The sequence below is a fragment of the Balaenoptera ricei genome, chromosome 2, assembly GCF_028023285.1.
Source record: "Balaenoptera ricei isolate mBalRic1 chromosome 2, mBalRic1.hap2, whole genome shotgun sequence".
In the NCBI taxonomy this organism is placed as follows: Eukaryota; Metazoa; Chordata; class Mammalia; order Artiodactyla; family Balaenopteridae; genus Balaenoptera; species Balaenoptera ricei.
The window spans coordinates 65,715,393-65,731,770 of NC_082640.1; the positions used below are offsets into that span (position 1 = coordinate 65,715,393).

The 16,378-nt window shown below is 34.7% G+C and overlaps 1 protein-coding gene across 4 annotated transcripts in view; it reads right to left on the reverse strand.

The window, feature by feature from the left end:
* The window catches only part of LRRC49 (leucine rich repeat containing 49), a 127,971-nt gene that overhangs the window by 78,507 nt on the left and 33,086 nt on the right, over positions 1–16,378 (reverse strand). For 2 of the 4 annotated variants that reach the window (XM_059912861.1, XM_059912860.1), the window contains one exon: positions 5,741–5,802. In XM_059912861.1, the coding sequence (XP_059768844.1) occupies positions 5,741–5,802 (62 nt within the window). Of the gene's footprint in view, positions 1–5,740; positions 5,803–5,911; positions 6,015–16,378 lie in introns of those variants that run through there. The other 2 variants (XM_059912862.1, XM_059912863.1) reach the window with 2 other exon arrangements.

The window sequence follows — 16,378 nt, forward strand, 5'->3', positions numbered from 1 at the left end:
AGACTGTTGTACATTACATCCCTAGTACTTATTTATCTCATAACTGGAAGTTTGTACCTTTGACTGCCTTCCTCCAATTCCTCCTCCTTCCACCCCCTGCCTCTGCTAAGCACCAATCTGATCTCTCTTCCTATGGGTTTGTTTGTCCATTTGTTTTTGAAGTATAAATGACCATATAAATGCTCTACTGCTGCAGAAACTGCAGCTCCATATTGCCTGTACCCTGGGACAAAGCATATCCACGACCCTAGCCTTAATACAGCACTGTCTAACAGGAAGGTTTAGTTTCTATAGATTTGTCTCATATGTAGAAGTTCTTGGCAAGATCCTTACTGGCAAATCAGTATATTGACCTGGAAGCCAGAAACAACTACCAAAATAATTTGGACTGCTTAAGCCTTTAAACCTCACACGCCCAGACATTAAGCAGTCCAAAAGACTTAGTAATGATAAGAAAGAGGGCCCTCCAAAACAAGACCACACAGAAAAATCTTTCTATTTGAGGGATTAAATTCTTGTTACAAATTTTCAACAAAGAGCACATACATGCTAGATGTTGGAGAGACTGTAGTGAGCAAAGCAGACATTCCTCTGCCTTCGTCAAGTTTACAATCTAGCAGGGAGAATAATTTAAAATGAAGGTACAATTAATTATGAACACTGCAATAGTAGTAGAAATATAGGGAAGCTATGAAAGCATGTAGCAAGACCCCACAGTATTTTTTAAACTTTTAAAACCCAATCCATAGTGAGAAATATATTTACAATATAACCCAGTTCCCAAATATCTACAGTAAAATAATACACACACACACACACACACACACACACACACACACACATGCATGCATAGATACACCCACGTATATTAAAACTGTAACTTTTTCATGAGACAGTGTTCACCCTTACAATGCGTAACAAACTGATATTCTCTATTCTGTTTTTATTTTTCTGGGCTTGAACTAAAATTGACTAATCGACTTTAGGATCCTTGTGTGGGTTCTGACTCAAAGTCTGAAAAACACAGACCAACGGTATTTTTAAGTCAGCTGCACGACTTGCTAAAGATACAAATTCCTGAGCCCCATCTAAAACTACTGAATTAGAATCCATGGAAGATGGGTTCCCGAGCGCGGCATTTTAGCAGGCTCTCCAGATGATCCTTAGGCATATTAAAGTTTGAGAACCCTCGGTGTCATTTAACCTGAGATCTAAAGGATCCTCAGGTGTTATTCAGACAGACAGAGGATAGAAAAAATGTTATTGTCAGAAGGCACAGTAGATGCGAAGACTGAGTGGGCAAGGGGGGGCATGATGTTTAAGGAAGTTCAGTGGAACAGGGCAAGTTCATAGGGCACTATGGGAAGACAATGAGGATGAAGAGGTAGTCATGGTTCATGCTGCCAGCTCCCTCTTCTAGTTGGTTCCATGCCGCCTCAAGGATCATACATGAGTATTCGTCCTTTAAAAGGAAGGAAAATTTTTACACATGCTATAACATGGATGAACTTTGAGGACATCATGCTAAGTGGCATGAGCCAGTCACAAAAAGACAAATACTGCATGATTCCACTTACGTGAGGTACCTAGAGTAGTCAAATTCATAGAGACAGAAAGTAGAATGGTGGTTGCCAGGGGCTTGGGGAGGGAGGGATGGAGAATTGTTGTTTAATGGGCATTACGTTGCAGTTTTGCAAGATGAAAAGAGTTCTGCGCAACAGAAGATTGGCTGCACAAGGATGTAACTGTATTTAACACCACTGCACCGTATACTTTAAAATGGTTAAGATGGTTTTTTTATGAGTATTTTACCACAATTCAAAAAAAGAATATATGAGACTATGAGTCCTGAGCTGATACTTGACCTTGGCTAGTATTTGACTCCTTTCCCAATGATACTAACGTCCCCTTGGTTCTGGAAGCAATAGCAACCATTCCCTTTTAGGCAAGGAAGGCACTAGAATTATAAATGCATCTTCCTTTGTTTTAAAAAAAAGAAGCTCGTAAAAACTTTCTGCGTTGGAGAATGAAAGAAAAGAGAGACAGGCAAGAAGAATCAATTACAACTTAACCTTGTAATGAAGAGCAGAACTCTGCATTGCCTCTGTGGAAAACAGATGAAACACCCTGGGTTTTGGCTACAGATCATAAACTACCTCCTGAGGGTAGTACATATTTATCCCTGAAAAATATTTTTGTCTAAAAGCTTTTCCTTGTGAAAGGAAATTTTACATAAAATAGTAATCTTTAAGTTAACAAATATTCTTATTTTGGGGTGCCATAACTCAGTGGTTCCCAAATCTAGCATCAAGCTGCACATCAGTATTCTCTGAGAAGCCTTAAAAAAATACAGCTCTCTGGCCCCACTCCAAATCTACTGGAGCAGGTTACCCAGCAGTGAACCAAGGACTATGTGTTTTTAAAGCTTCCAAGGATATTTTTATGTGTAGCCTATTTGGGGAAATCACTCAAAGTAAGGACAGTTATGAGAATGACTGCCTGAGCACATGTTCTTACCTTTCTCCACCCTCTCAAAATCTCTTTGAAATGACTGAACATAAAAGTATGAAAAAAAAAAGAAGCATGAAAATATCCTTAGCAATACTAGAAAACCAGGAAGAGTTCCATCAGGAGACCAGAACACTAAGGAATTTCTGGAAGATATAAAGCAGATGGAATCAGTAAAACCTGAAATGAACAGGATCATTGTTAAGTAAATGTTGCCAGAAGAACCTCAGAATATTCCCTAGGATCAGAGGCAGAAAATGTTGCCAGCAGATGTGGGTCAGTTGTCCAGTAATTATCGGAGGGTTTGGTAACAATTCGCCAGCCTCTCACCCTCAAAGCAGCTGACTCCTGAATTGTCCCCAGGTTGAAAATGGTGAGAGAATAGGGCAGTGCTTTGGGTAAGTGCATCTGGGCCAAGACGTAAAAGGAGCACCCATTCCCAGAAGGCAAGTTTCTTGTGGACATCATAAAGGAAAGTCCAACTGGGTGGATATCCTTCCTCCTCCCTCCTATATCCTCTGCAGACAGAGACCTTATAACTTGCATTCACAGTGATATTTCTAACCTATGTTGAGGAAACAAATTCATCCAGATTCTCATTTATAAATAAGAACTGCCATCCAAATAAGCATAGAACAAATGAACAAAAGAAAGAAAGCATTTTTGTTTTGTTTAGTTTAAAAAACAAATACAGGTAACAGGGGAAAAAAATAAATTCTAGAAATTAAAAAAAACCTTTATCTCATTCGTAAAACAAGAGTAAGCCATTAGAGAAAAAAATGCAGACTACTTGGAAATTAAGATCATGAGAGTCAAGAAAAACAAAACAAATCAAGCAGACAACAGCACCTCAGAAGAGCTGAATAATGAAATGAACATGTCTGAAGAATGAATTAGATATAACCAATTCTCTTGATTAGCCACAGAATATTTCTCTCAGGGTAATCATTATAAAATGTACTTTGGCAGGTCCCTCCAGCATTCCGTGAGCTGGAGGAAGACCTGAGGCTAGTATAGGGGTAGGGGAGCCGGAGGGCAAGCATCTCACTGCAGGTGCCCAGAGGGTGGACCTAGTGAGTCCACTCTGAGCCTTCTGCATCTACTTTGCCCAGGTTGTGCCCTTACCTGGAATGTCCAAGTACCCTTCACTTTACTAAGGGTAAAGTGAGCTTTAGAGCTCAGCCCAGGGACCATCTCCTTCTAGGAAGGCTTCCTTTACTTCCCTTCCCCACAGTGATTTACATTTTCTAGTATCTCTGCGTATTACCACGAATAAGTTTAACTCACTGTATTATAATTACCTATTCGTGTCTCTGTCTTCCTCACGCTCTGAGGGATATTTTGACCAGAGGCACTGGTTCTATTCAGATACACAGACGTGGATATGTGTCATTCATTCTCTAAATATATCTTGCATGCCTACTAGTAGAACTAAATGAACTGTTCTAGTATCTGCAGGAAAACATACAAAAATGGTTCTGTCCACCAAGGCCATGGTCAACCTACCATTAAATATAGGTACCTATTTATCCCAAGTTGAAGCTCTCTGAATGCAGTAGGGTGCCATCACATTTTGGAACTTTCTGAATTTCCACCAGGTAATGGACCTGCAAGAAGTCCATTTATGGACCATTTATGCAAATGGACCTCTAAGAATCCAACAACTTGGTCAAAACCAAAAAGCCCTACTATGTAACAGTCAATACATTTTTGTCTCCCCAAAATGGATATACTGTTGGATATTTTCATTTGCTGGATGATATTTGAGAGTTATCCAGAGAAAGTCCTAAAAGTTACTTTTACCTTTACACTGCTATTTCTACTCTTCTTATATGTTATTCCTGGGTCACTGAACTATAAAATTAGGCAACTGTATCATGCCAGGACTATAGCAGGACACTCGGGACATGAGGATACCATAATTATCACTACAGATCATCTACTTTCCCAGCTATCTGAGATATTTGTGCCTTAAGTAAAGCTCACGGAAATGTTTTCAAGGCTTGCACTCTCCAATTTCTCCTCCCAGATCCAATATATTCTCTATACCATCTCCCGGGCCATAGGCATCAACAGGAACAGAGCAGAAAATGTACTTGACCTCAGAAGCAGATCACCTGGAAGCACTAGAGGAGGGTAAAGGGCTAAGCCTATGTAGAAACACAAAGAAAGCAATCAGTAAGAAAATGAAAGCCCTGGAACAGCCTTCAACCTAAATTGAAGAGAATATTAAAAGTTTTTCAGAAAACTTTAGAAGAGTAATAAGAGAATAATTATGGGTATTTCCTTTGAAACAACGCCTATATGCAAAATTCACCATCCAGACTTAATCTCTACCTTTTAGAGATATAGTACAGGGATGTGGGGTTAACACAGGAAAAAGATGCAAACAGAAAATGTGCAAAAGCTCAACTGGTTTTTAGTAATCAGAAACATAGACCTAGAGCTCAGGAAAAGATGTGCTCTCAACACTTTTATACTTAGTTCTGACCCTCCTATAAAAGTAGGTTCAGAGAACAGTCTTGAAGTGAAACTAAAGAACTGAAGGGCAAGGGGGAAGGAGGAGAAGGAGAGAATTAGGGAAGGGTAGCTACTCCTTCTGCATTGAAAAGTCTGACTGCCCGTCTCAGCTCCAGTTCTGAAATCTTCCATGTTGACACTGAATGATGTATCATCACAATAGAAAGGATGATATGCTTCAAATCTTTAGAAAACAAAACTTATACATTTATATATTCTAATATACAGTCTTCTAGCTGCATTAGTTCTCTAAGTAGGGACACCAAGTTAGAAGTTATGGCCTAATATGCAAGTGGCTTAGTGACAAATATAGCCTGCTATGCCAAAATTGCTTAGTAGCTACACAGATTGTAGATGATAATTTATGAAAGAAATTCTAATTCAACTGACTAGTGCAGTTAAGTGTCAAACAAAGGACAGCAAAATATATGTTGAAATTTCCACATACATGTTTTACAAAGGAACAACTCTAAAGTATAATTATAAAAAACACATGTTACACTAATTTCATCATTTTAGCATCAGAGTCACTAATATACACAAGAGCTTTGTTTTTCCACAAAGAACTTTGTCACAGACAGCCCTATCATTTTCCAACTTAAAATCTTACATGCCAATAGATTACTCCAAGGTATTTACAATCTTAATTTAAAGCACTAGAACCCACACAATCAAGTTATTAATAAATGACAAGTTGGGAGTTTCCACTTACGTAGATATATTGTTGAAGCTGAGAAACAGACGTTGGAGGCAGGGCAAATTATCCACATCTCTCTAGAAGGAAACAGAAAGTAAAAATTTACCAGCTGAAAGAAGAAAAATATTAAAAAAATGTCTCCTTGCTCAGCTGTTGAAATATATAGTCATTTCTATTTACTGCAACCTTGCTAGACCACTGATTCCTACTGGAGATTGAGCTCCATTCTTCTCCACTGCAGATTAAATGGGAGGGTTTCAGTACATCCGCAGAACAAGCTGCACCACTCACAAGGTAACAAGCACTGAAGAGAACAGAGGGAGATGCTGCTGCTAGCCTCTTCAAGCATGCTTTTGGGAAAGGAGCCAAAATGCTACTTCAGCTTTTCAACTGTAGCACAAATACAGTACGATCAAACATTTGTTAAACATCACTTCTAAAAAGAAGCTGCTCAAATGCTTTACATTTTAAATTTATGCAATCAGCTTTCCAAACAGTACTGAGAATTTCGAAGCTATTTACCTCACTATTCTCAAACCCACAGAAATATACCACTCAGTTACAAATGAACCAGTACACTGACAATTCCCCTGTAACACTGAAAGTAGATCATAATAAGTGACAACGGAGGGCATCGTTAAGGACAAATTCCAATCTAAGCAAGAATCAGAGACTCTTACAATTGGAAATCTATGTTGTTCTGTTTAGGTGCAGCACCCCTGAGCAAAACACTGCTGTTTAAACATAGTTACCTTTAGCAAATATTGAAATGTTTTGGCCCAAATGATTTTTTACTAATTTTATTAAGCGAAAAGACACAAACCTTCTGAAAAGTATGACATATTCTGGAATACCAGAATCTTGACAGGAAGCTTAGTAATTTACCTAGATTATTCACATGAGAAAAAGTAAACAGTTGAGGTTGTTGCAGGGGCAGCGTGGGAGAGGGGTGGAAAGGTGACCCAGGACACATACTGTCATACATACAGAAGCCAAGAAAGGACAAGATTCCAGTTATCCTGACTTCCAATGCTCTGCTCTTTAAAATACTACACACAGTGCTACTTTCATATTAAATGTTTTTCATTTTTAAGGGCAATATTGTTTAAAATAATTCCTAGTTATATGAGATTGAATGATGCTAATAAAAGTATGTACATTTTAAATATTATTGGGACCAATATTTAAACCCAATCAAAACTTGTTTTACTGTTTGCATAAGTCATCATCTTTTTTCCTCCCTCCTTTTCTTCCTCCCTTTTAAAACTACCATTATTTCCAAGACCCAATAAAAATTTAGGCAATGCATTAAAATTACAGACAAGATCAGCTTTTCCAAAAACAGTTCATTTATTTATTTTTTAAAGCTTGTTATACCAAGAAAATATAAAGTGATAGAATTGTGGCAGAGCCACGTCTCACTGATTTTTGAGAGGACATAGGAGAAATGAATCTGGCTTAAGACATTCTCCCACATTGCTTCCCTCGTGTACCATTCTTCAACCTTCTCTCAACCCCTTAGACCCTAATCCATGTAAAAGAAATACAACTACCAGTGATCAAAACACTGGCTATGTATACCATTCACTTGGCATTACCATTCTCAGGCCCACCCCTGAAAAGCCTGTTCCACAGATGTGAGTTAGTGATTTTGAGAGTTTTTCAACCATGGTCAAAGAATAAGTCTTCAGAAAACAGTAAGACAATCAAATTTGCCTCACTGGGTGACAGGCTCTATATATTGGCAAACTTTTGAATCATCTCCACCAGCTACCTCTCACTGATATTCCCAGAAATGAGAGTACAGTGAGGGAAGGGAGGAGAGCTGGATTACCTCTTTTTGTTCCAGGGCCCTAATTTCCAAAGGAAAGGGTAGCTTGCTTCCTATCTGGTCTCTAGAAGTTTAGAGTCACAGCCAGATTGAAAGCCTTCTCTGTTTGAGGAATCCCTCTTCTCCTAAATTCTTCCTGGAACCTACGTGAGATATTTCTGGGCATAAACATTGTTTGCTGACATCTAACTGGTTGAAACTGAGAAGCAGTAGCCGGAATCTCCTTTGAATCAAGGCACCTTAAAAAAAAATACACTTGTCTCTTTGAGCCCCAGCCTACCACCTTCAAAGACTACAGACACACAGATACCTTTCAAGACATAATTTTTTTGCTATTAAAATATAAACTCAAATTACATCAGGTATAAATTGTGAGAAAAGGGTTTTTAAGTTTATTTGATTACAGTGTTTTGTACTTATCTTCATTTAAGAAACAAAATTTTATGCAAGAGGGAAGAGATATGGGAACATATTGTATAACTGATTAACTTTGTTATAAAGCAGTAGCTAACACACCATTGTAAGGCAATTATACTTCAATAAAGATGTTTAAAAAAAAAAAAAAAGAAACAAAATTTTACCAGAAGTTTTTATCAAATTTTCAAAATTATTAACTCTCATTACCTGATAGAGCTATAAAAAATATTCACAAGTTGAAAAACTAAAAATCAGAATTCAACTACACATACCCCAAAACCATTTTAGTAGATAGCCTTTCCAGAACTTTAAAAAGCAAAATAATTACCCACAGTAATTCTTGTTGTTCCAAATTTCATTCCTATAAGAAAACTGTAACTTTAATCTTTCTAGCAATTCTAAGGTATACTTTGTAATGAATTTCTAGCATTACAATACACAAAAAGAAAACATCCTATTTATCGTACCAGTTATCTATGCAGGAGTTATTTACAGAAAAAAAGATTGCTGAAAGCTACTAGAAGATGGTTGCTCTAATATGAGAGTAAACCAAAGATGTAGAAACATAAGATCCAGGAATTTGATTCACTATTGGAGGCAACAGAAATCCAAGGATGTCATCTCCATAGCAGGCCTAAGGGCAACCAGTCTACATTAGAGGCAGAGGACAGAGGGCTCCAGAAGGGGTATCTTTGAAGAGAGAAAATGAAACAGATAGATTACTTGAGATCTTTGCCGATACAGAGAAGAATTTTAGAGTTCTCTTAGGGAGTTTGGACATTAATTAATGGTACTTAAATAGAACCTTCAATTAATGGGAGAAGTGAGACAGTTATTAATGCCAGAGAAAAGAAAAGTTTAACATAATGGTCCAATATTCACTTTGAAAAGCTCATCTTGCTGTGCCAGACAATCCTAATCTATTATATCATAAATTCATCAATCTGAAGCCACTGCACTAAAGACCCACCTTAAACCAGACCCCCAAGAAATCTCAAAAATAAATATCTTGCCTTAGCCCTTAAAGACATGACTAAGACTATGTCAGGGAAATGTGCTCTTCTTGTCAGTAAGTAATAATCTCAGTTTTTCTTTATCAGCAGGTTATTCTGGTGCCACTTTGGGGAAGCCAGCACTCAACAATCTGCTTATCAAAAATATATATAATTATTTTGGAATAATGGGGAAAGGAGAAATAAGGGGCTAAAGATAATTTAAGAAAGCTAAATCCTCATAACTTTGAGAAAAAGTCAGCACATTTATTTCACTGTCAAGTGTCAAACACTACCAGAAATTCTTTTCTGGAGGTAACTATTTCACAGGCAGTAAAACTATTGCAAAGAGGCAATAACATACCTAAAATAACAAAAAGAAGATGAAATAAAATATTTACATATAGGGGAATATTTATAGCTCCTTTGTTAACCTTCTCTTAGTGTCAAATTTATTATATTTAACAAAACACAATTCCAGAATCACATTCAAAATATGTTTTAAAGTAAGACTCAAAACCATTTCATATATTAAAAAATATAATCCTTTAAAAATTACTTACTACAAGATTATGAGAGGATTATAATTCTTTATTTTTCAAAAGAATAATGACCTGCCGTTTTAGAAACATGCTTGTCCTACTCAACTCAGACAGCTTTCCATATTCCTAAACTTCACAAAAGAACTAAATGATTCAGCAATCTGACTATGTGTAGAACATCTATTACTGGAGCTATTTTTAGAGCAGCCTCCTGCAGAGGAATAAGGAAGAAGAAGGGTGAAGAGATAGAGGCTTTGGCATGCCTCAAGGAGCACAAAGATGACTATAATAAAATCATGGCTACTCTCATTTTGGTATCTATTCTGTTATACGAAAAAGTCAGAGTTAAAATATGTATGGGTAATTATTTTAATTTTGAGAAGTAAAAACAGATTTATTAACAAAGCACTGAATAAGTTTGAAAAAAAACAAAGAAAAAAGTATTCTTTTCTATAAAAAGCTTTATAAAATTAATTCCAAAATAACTACTTGCTATAGCCATCACTTTGTAACACAGACACATATTATATGAGGAATAATATGTGTAAGCCGTCATATCAACAACTCATCATACTTTTATTTGCCATGAAAAATGTCCGTTATCTGCCTCTATTATCCAAAGGCATTAATATGTGTATCTACTTTTTATATTTATTTACTACTCATTACATGACATTAGATATCAGTCAATCTAGCTGCAAGCTACTCTTTCAGTCTGATTTTCTTCTATACACTGTTGTAATTCCCCCCAAACAAAAAGGAACTAAAAACCAGATTAATAAACACGCACTGATGCTCTGACTAAGAGATTTCCAGTCTTCATAATCTAAGAGAGCTAGATATAACAGCTATGAGGAAAACCAGAAAAAGTCTCAATTTCACAATCATAGGACTTTCCACATTTGAATTTGTAGTTCAAATTTACATCACATGCATGATCTAACAAGACTCCTCATAAAAAGGGTCCCCAGCATTCTCGCCCCCTGGCAAAACTCACTGGAAAGACACAAACTCAATTCAGACTTTATGGCATTTGGACAATCCCAAATGATCAAGTTATGGGAAAAAATTACTGTGAGCAAGAGTAAGAATAAATTTTAGGCAACAAATGTAGAATTACCAAAAACCTAAGAAAACATAATAACTTGATAAAGACTATGGAACATCTATGTTTAAAATTACTAGAGAAATAAAATGAATCAAAACATGAGGAAAAAAAAGATGCTATAAATAAAGGTATCTGGGCATTTAGTTTTTTAAAAATCCATGCAGAACTTCTAGAAGCAAAAAATTATTGTCATTATTAAAAACTCATGGATGGACTGAAAATCAGATTAGACAAAACTGAGGAGAAAGTTAGTGAACTGAAAGATAGCATTAAAGAAGTAAAAATCATGCAGAAATGTAGCAGAGAAAAATAAGAATGACGAAAATTTTAAGAAACAAAACCAGAACAAGAAGGTCCATACCATGTCTAGCAAGTGTGTACGAAGTAGAAAAAGAGAAAGTGGGATAAGGCAATATTTGAAAATATAAAGGCTCAGAATGTTCCCATAATTAGTAAAAGAAATGAACCTGCAGATTCATAAAACACAAATATTAGGTATGCTAATAAAATTACCGTATTTAATAAAATCTAAGATACCATCTCACAATTATTTTATGTAACACCTGGTGAAAATAAACTTATGATTAACCAATAATAAAATATCACTTTGAATTTTTATTTCATTATTACTGAAAGAGCTCTTTTAGATTTATTTAACCATACATCATTCTTATTCACACATAAAATCTAAGCAAATTAAATTCATTAAATTAATGATCTCCCCAAATATCTCCATGTATTATAAAGCTAGAGTTATTAGACAGTATAGTCTTGGCATAATGGTAGACAAATAGATGTAACAGAATAGAAGGTTCAGAAAAAGACTCATTTGATTATAACTCAATTTTGAAAAAGAAACCAATTTAATTCAATGGGGAAAGCAAGGTCTTTTGAATAAAAGGCAATGGATCAAATAGACATCCCTATTTGGGAAAAATGAATCATGACCTCTACATCTCACACCATACACAAAATTTAATTAAAGGTGGATGACAGACATAAAATGAAGGTAAAACTATAAGCCTTGTGGAAAAAAACAGAGGAGAACATATTTATGATATTGGGGTAAGCAAAGACTTTCTAGACAAGACAAAAAATGCACTAATGATAAAAGAAAACAAATTGATAAATTGTATGTCACTAAAATTTAAAGCTTTTACATATCAAAAACATTGTTATGAAAGCAAAAAGGAAGCCATGAAGAAAATACATTCAATACCTATACGAAACAAAGGACTGAATCTAGAATAAAGATCCACCACATTCAAGGATAAAAAGAGAACCCATTTTTTTAAAATGGGCAAAAGACTTGAACTGATACTTCACAAAGGGATATGCCAGGATGGCCAATAAGTAATTGGAGAGATGCTCAATATCATTAGTCACTAAGTAACTGCAAATTAAAGCTACAATGAAAATCATAGTATCACTAAACTTATAAAGACTGTCAATGTCAAATGTTGGCAAGGATGTGGAGCAATTAGAATTCTCACTTATTGCTGGTGGGAGTGTAAAATGGTATAATCACTTTATACAACTGTCTAGCAGTTTCTAATAAATTTAGACACCCACCTACCTCATGGTTCAGTAATGATATGCCTACATATTTATGTAAGAGAAATAAGAGTATATGTCCAACAAAGTAAATATATAAATAAAAGACCACAAGAATATTCATAGCAGCTTTATTTGTAAGAGCCAAAAATTGGAAATACCGAAGATGCTTGTGAGCAGAAGAATGAAAATGCAAACTGTATTTACACAATAAATACAACTCAACAAGTAAAAAGAACTACTGATACACACAGCAAAATGGAGGAATATCGAAACATTATGTTTAGTACACAAAAGTGTACACACTTTATATTTATATATATATATATATATATATTTAAAATAAAAATTTCAAAAACAAGCAAAATTAATCCATGGGGATAAAAGTCAGGAAACCTCTGGGGCAGGGAAAGGCATTGATTGGAAAGGGGCAAAAGGAACTTTCTGGAGTGATAGAAATGTTTTCTCTCTTAACCTGGGTGGTAGGCAAATGAAAGTACACTTATATAAAAAAAATTATTTTTTTAACTGTACAGTTTTGTGCATTTTACTGTATCTAATTATACTTCAATAAAGTATGGAGGGAAAGTTTTCATATTTAGAGTTCAACTTCTGAATCCCTATTTAACTAATAATGTCCATGCTTTTCACACAATATTGTCTTCTATGCCATCAAGAACATTGGTGATGCAATATATCCTAAAGTGTGCTCTATTATCATCTACAGGAGCGTCTTCCAAGCTGCTGACAACCATTCTTATGTTTTGATATTGTTAAGGTAAAGAAACACTAGTGCTATGGTCTGAATGTTTGTGTCTCCTCCAAATTCACATGTTGAAATCCTAACCACCAAGAATGGTGGTATTAGGAGGTACAACCTTTGTGAGGTGCTGAAGTCATGAGGGTGGAGTCCTCATGTATAGGATTAGTGCCTTATAAAAGAGACCCGACAGAGAGCTCTAGCCTCTTCCATCATGTGAGGACACAGAGAGAAAGTGACAGCTATGGACCAGGAAGAGAGCTCTCACCAGAATGTAACCATGCTGGCCCCTTGATCTTGGATTTTCTAGACTCCAGAACCGTGAGAAATAAATTTGTGTTGCTTATAAGCTACCCAGTCTGGGCTATCTTGTTATAGCAGCCCAAATGGACTAAGACACAAGCATTAATTATCCATACAGCTTCCTGTTGCTTTGAAATTTCTTCCACCTATTCCAAGGAGTTTGCTCAATTTCTCCTGCCTTCAGTTATATTGCTTGGCATGTGATAAGCAACTTCTCTGAACCTATCTCAGTAGCAAAATGTAACAGCTTTGTCAAACGTGGTTATCTTCCTGTTAAAGTATTTGATTGTTAATTAGCAGAAAATGTGGAATTGCAGTCATTCTTCCAATGTATGTTTCACTAATATTAAATTTAGGTCTTTGCTGTTCTATTTCCATGCCTTTTTGAATAGAGTAATATTTCATTTCACTTCCAAATCATTGTATAATCTTTTAAAATACATTTTGAAGAGTAATTAAACTCAACACATGTAATACCAACAATTGAAATGACAATAATATAAACAGTTATAACCAAGTTCACATATATCTGGCAGTGAAATTGCTGTAGCCTGTCCAATATTGATTTTAAGATGCCCTATGTAGATTGTAAGACATATTCAGATTTGAGAGTTGTTGACATACAGAAAAATGCATGTCTCAAATTGGTCAAATATGGTAGTTCCACATCTAAACACATCATAGTGAGTCTGAAGGACTTCAAAAAGAAATCTTATAATCTTAAAATAGAGGAAGAAAAAGACTGCCTACAAAAAATGACAGTAGACATTTTAATTACAATAATAAAAAGCCAAAGACAATGGAATATGAGCTTCAAACAAATGGGAGAAAAACAACAACAACAAAAACACCAAACAATTTGGTTTGATTCAACCAAATCAAACAGTCATGAGTAAAAACAAAATAAACAAATTATTAGACAAACAAACTGAGAGAGCTTACTACCACCAGAGCCATAGGAACTTTATCTAAATTATGTATTTGGGGAGGAGTAGTGAACCCAAACAAGCATGTGGATGAATCCAAATAAGCATTGACTGAAAACATAGGAATTAAAATATCTAAATTGGGTAGTAAAAAAATAAAAAGGAAATACTAGACAACAAAAGCATGCCACATGGGAGGACTTTACTGGATTAAATAATTCTAAGGTCCTTATTTGAGAAGAGCGTAGGGATGTGTATTAACACTATAATTTAAGACAAGTGTGTATTTTAAAATGGTAAGACTAACCATTAAAGTGAAGAAGAATAGAGAAAATTCCGTCAACTCGAAATAAGACACAAGAAAAAAAAACAGCACAGGAAAAGCAGGACAAATAGAAAGCGTGAAATAACATCAAAGTGATAAATGTAAATATATCAGTAATCACAATTAGTAACAGATGAAAGTCTCTGGTCAGAAGACAGATCCTCAGATTGTAAATTTAAAAAGGAGTGTGCATTCTTTATAAGAAAAAGGCTGAAAGTTAAAGAACACTTAATATGATTCATTGAGAAGAACTCAACAACACTACTGTTAATATTCCTGCCAAAAGTACATAACATGAATCTAATCATTAGGAAACAATTAGACAAGTCCAAACTGAGTAACATTCTACAAAATAATGAACTGATATTCTTCAAAAATGTCAATGTCAGGAAATACAAAGAAAGACTCAGGTACCATCCCAGATTAAAGACGACTAGGGAGACATAAAAAATGAATGCAATGTATGATCTTGGATTTTCTTTTGCTATAAAGGACACTACTGAGATAATTGGGAAAATCTGAATGGGAACTATAGATTAGATATTAGTATCAGATCAATGTTAATTTCTTGATTTTGATAATTATAATATGGTTATGTAAAAGAATTCCTTGTTTTTAGGAAATACACACTAAAGTATATGAAAATAAAGAAGCATTATGTCTACAACTTTTAAATGGTTCAGAAAAATATATATATATATTTTTTATACATATATATTTATATGTATAAAATATATACATAGAGAGAGAGATTGGTAGCTATAAAGAGAAGGGAAGAAAGAGAATGATCAAGAGAGAGGATAAAGCAAATGTACTAAAATGTTATCATTTAAGGACTCTGAGTGAAGGGTACTGGGAATTCTTTATACTATTGGTGCAGCAGTTTCTGAAATTATGTCAAAATTTTAAATTTTAAAAAGGTTAAGGGATCAAAAACATATACCAGGAAAAAAACAACCAAAAGAAAGCTGATATTAACATTAGACTAAATAAATGTTAAGGCAAGAAGTATTGTTAGCTTCATGACATATACTACATACTTAGAACAGTGCTTGGCATGTAGCCTATGCTGATAAAATACTTACAAAATGAAGGAGTTAGTAATAAAGGCAGTTAATACATAATTATAAAAGAAACAACTTACCAGGAAGATACATCAATTTAAATCTTGTAAGCACCTAGAAACACAGCTTTCAATACTGACCACATACTAGGCAAATATACTGATAGTAAGTATTGACTATAAATAGTAACTGCACACTAGGCAATAAAGCAAACCTTAACAAACCAATTACATATAATCAATTCATTGGCCACAATGCAATTAAATTAGAGAAGAATGACAAAAAAAGAGTAATAAATCCATACATATCAAAAAGTTTAAATACACTTTTAAATATGCACTTGGATCAAAGAAGAAATAATGGAACTTAGAAAATATTTAGAACTAAATAATAATAAAAATACTAAATTTCAAAACTTCTTTGAAGAAGCTGAAGTGGCAGTTAGAGGGAAATTTATAGCCTTATATGCTTACATCAAAAAATAAAAAAGACTGAAAACCAATGTATCAAATACCTAACACAAAACTTTAGAGAGAAAAATTTTTAAATAGAGGAAATAAGAAAGATAAGAATAAAAGTCAATAAAATAATATTTTTAAAAGCTGTAAGAGGGGTTCAAGAAAGCTAAAAGCTGGTTCTTTGAAACTACTAGTAAGATAAACAAACCTCAGACAATACTGATCAAGAAAAAAGAAAGTATAAATAAGCATTATTAGAAATGACAAGAGGAACAAGATTATAGATAGAGCAGCCAAAAAATAAAATAAAAAAAGAATTTAGATGAAAGGAAACTACAACGTATCAAAACTGATGTCCACTATTATACTGAGT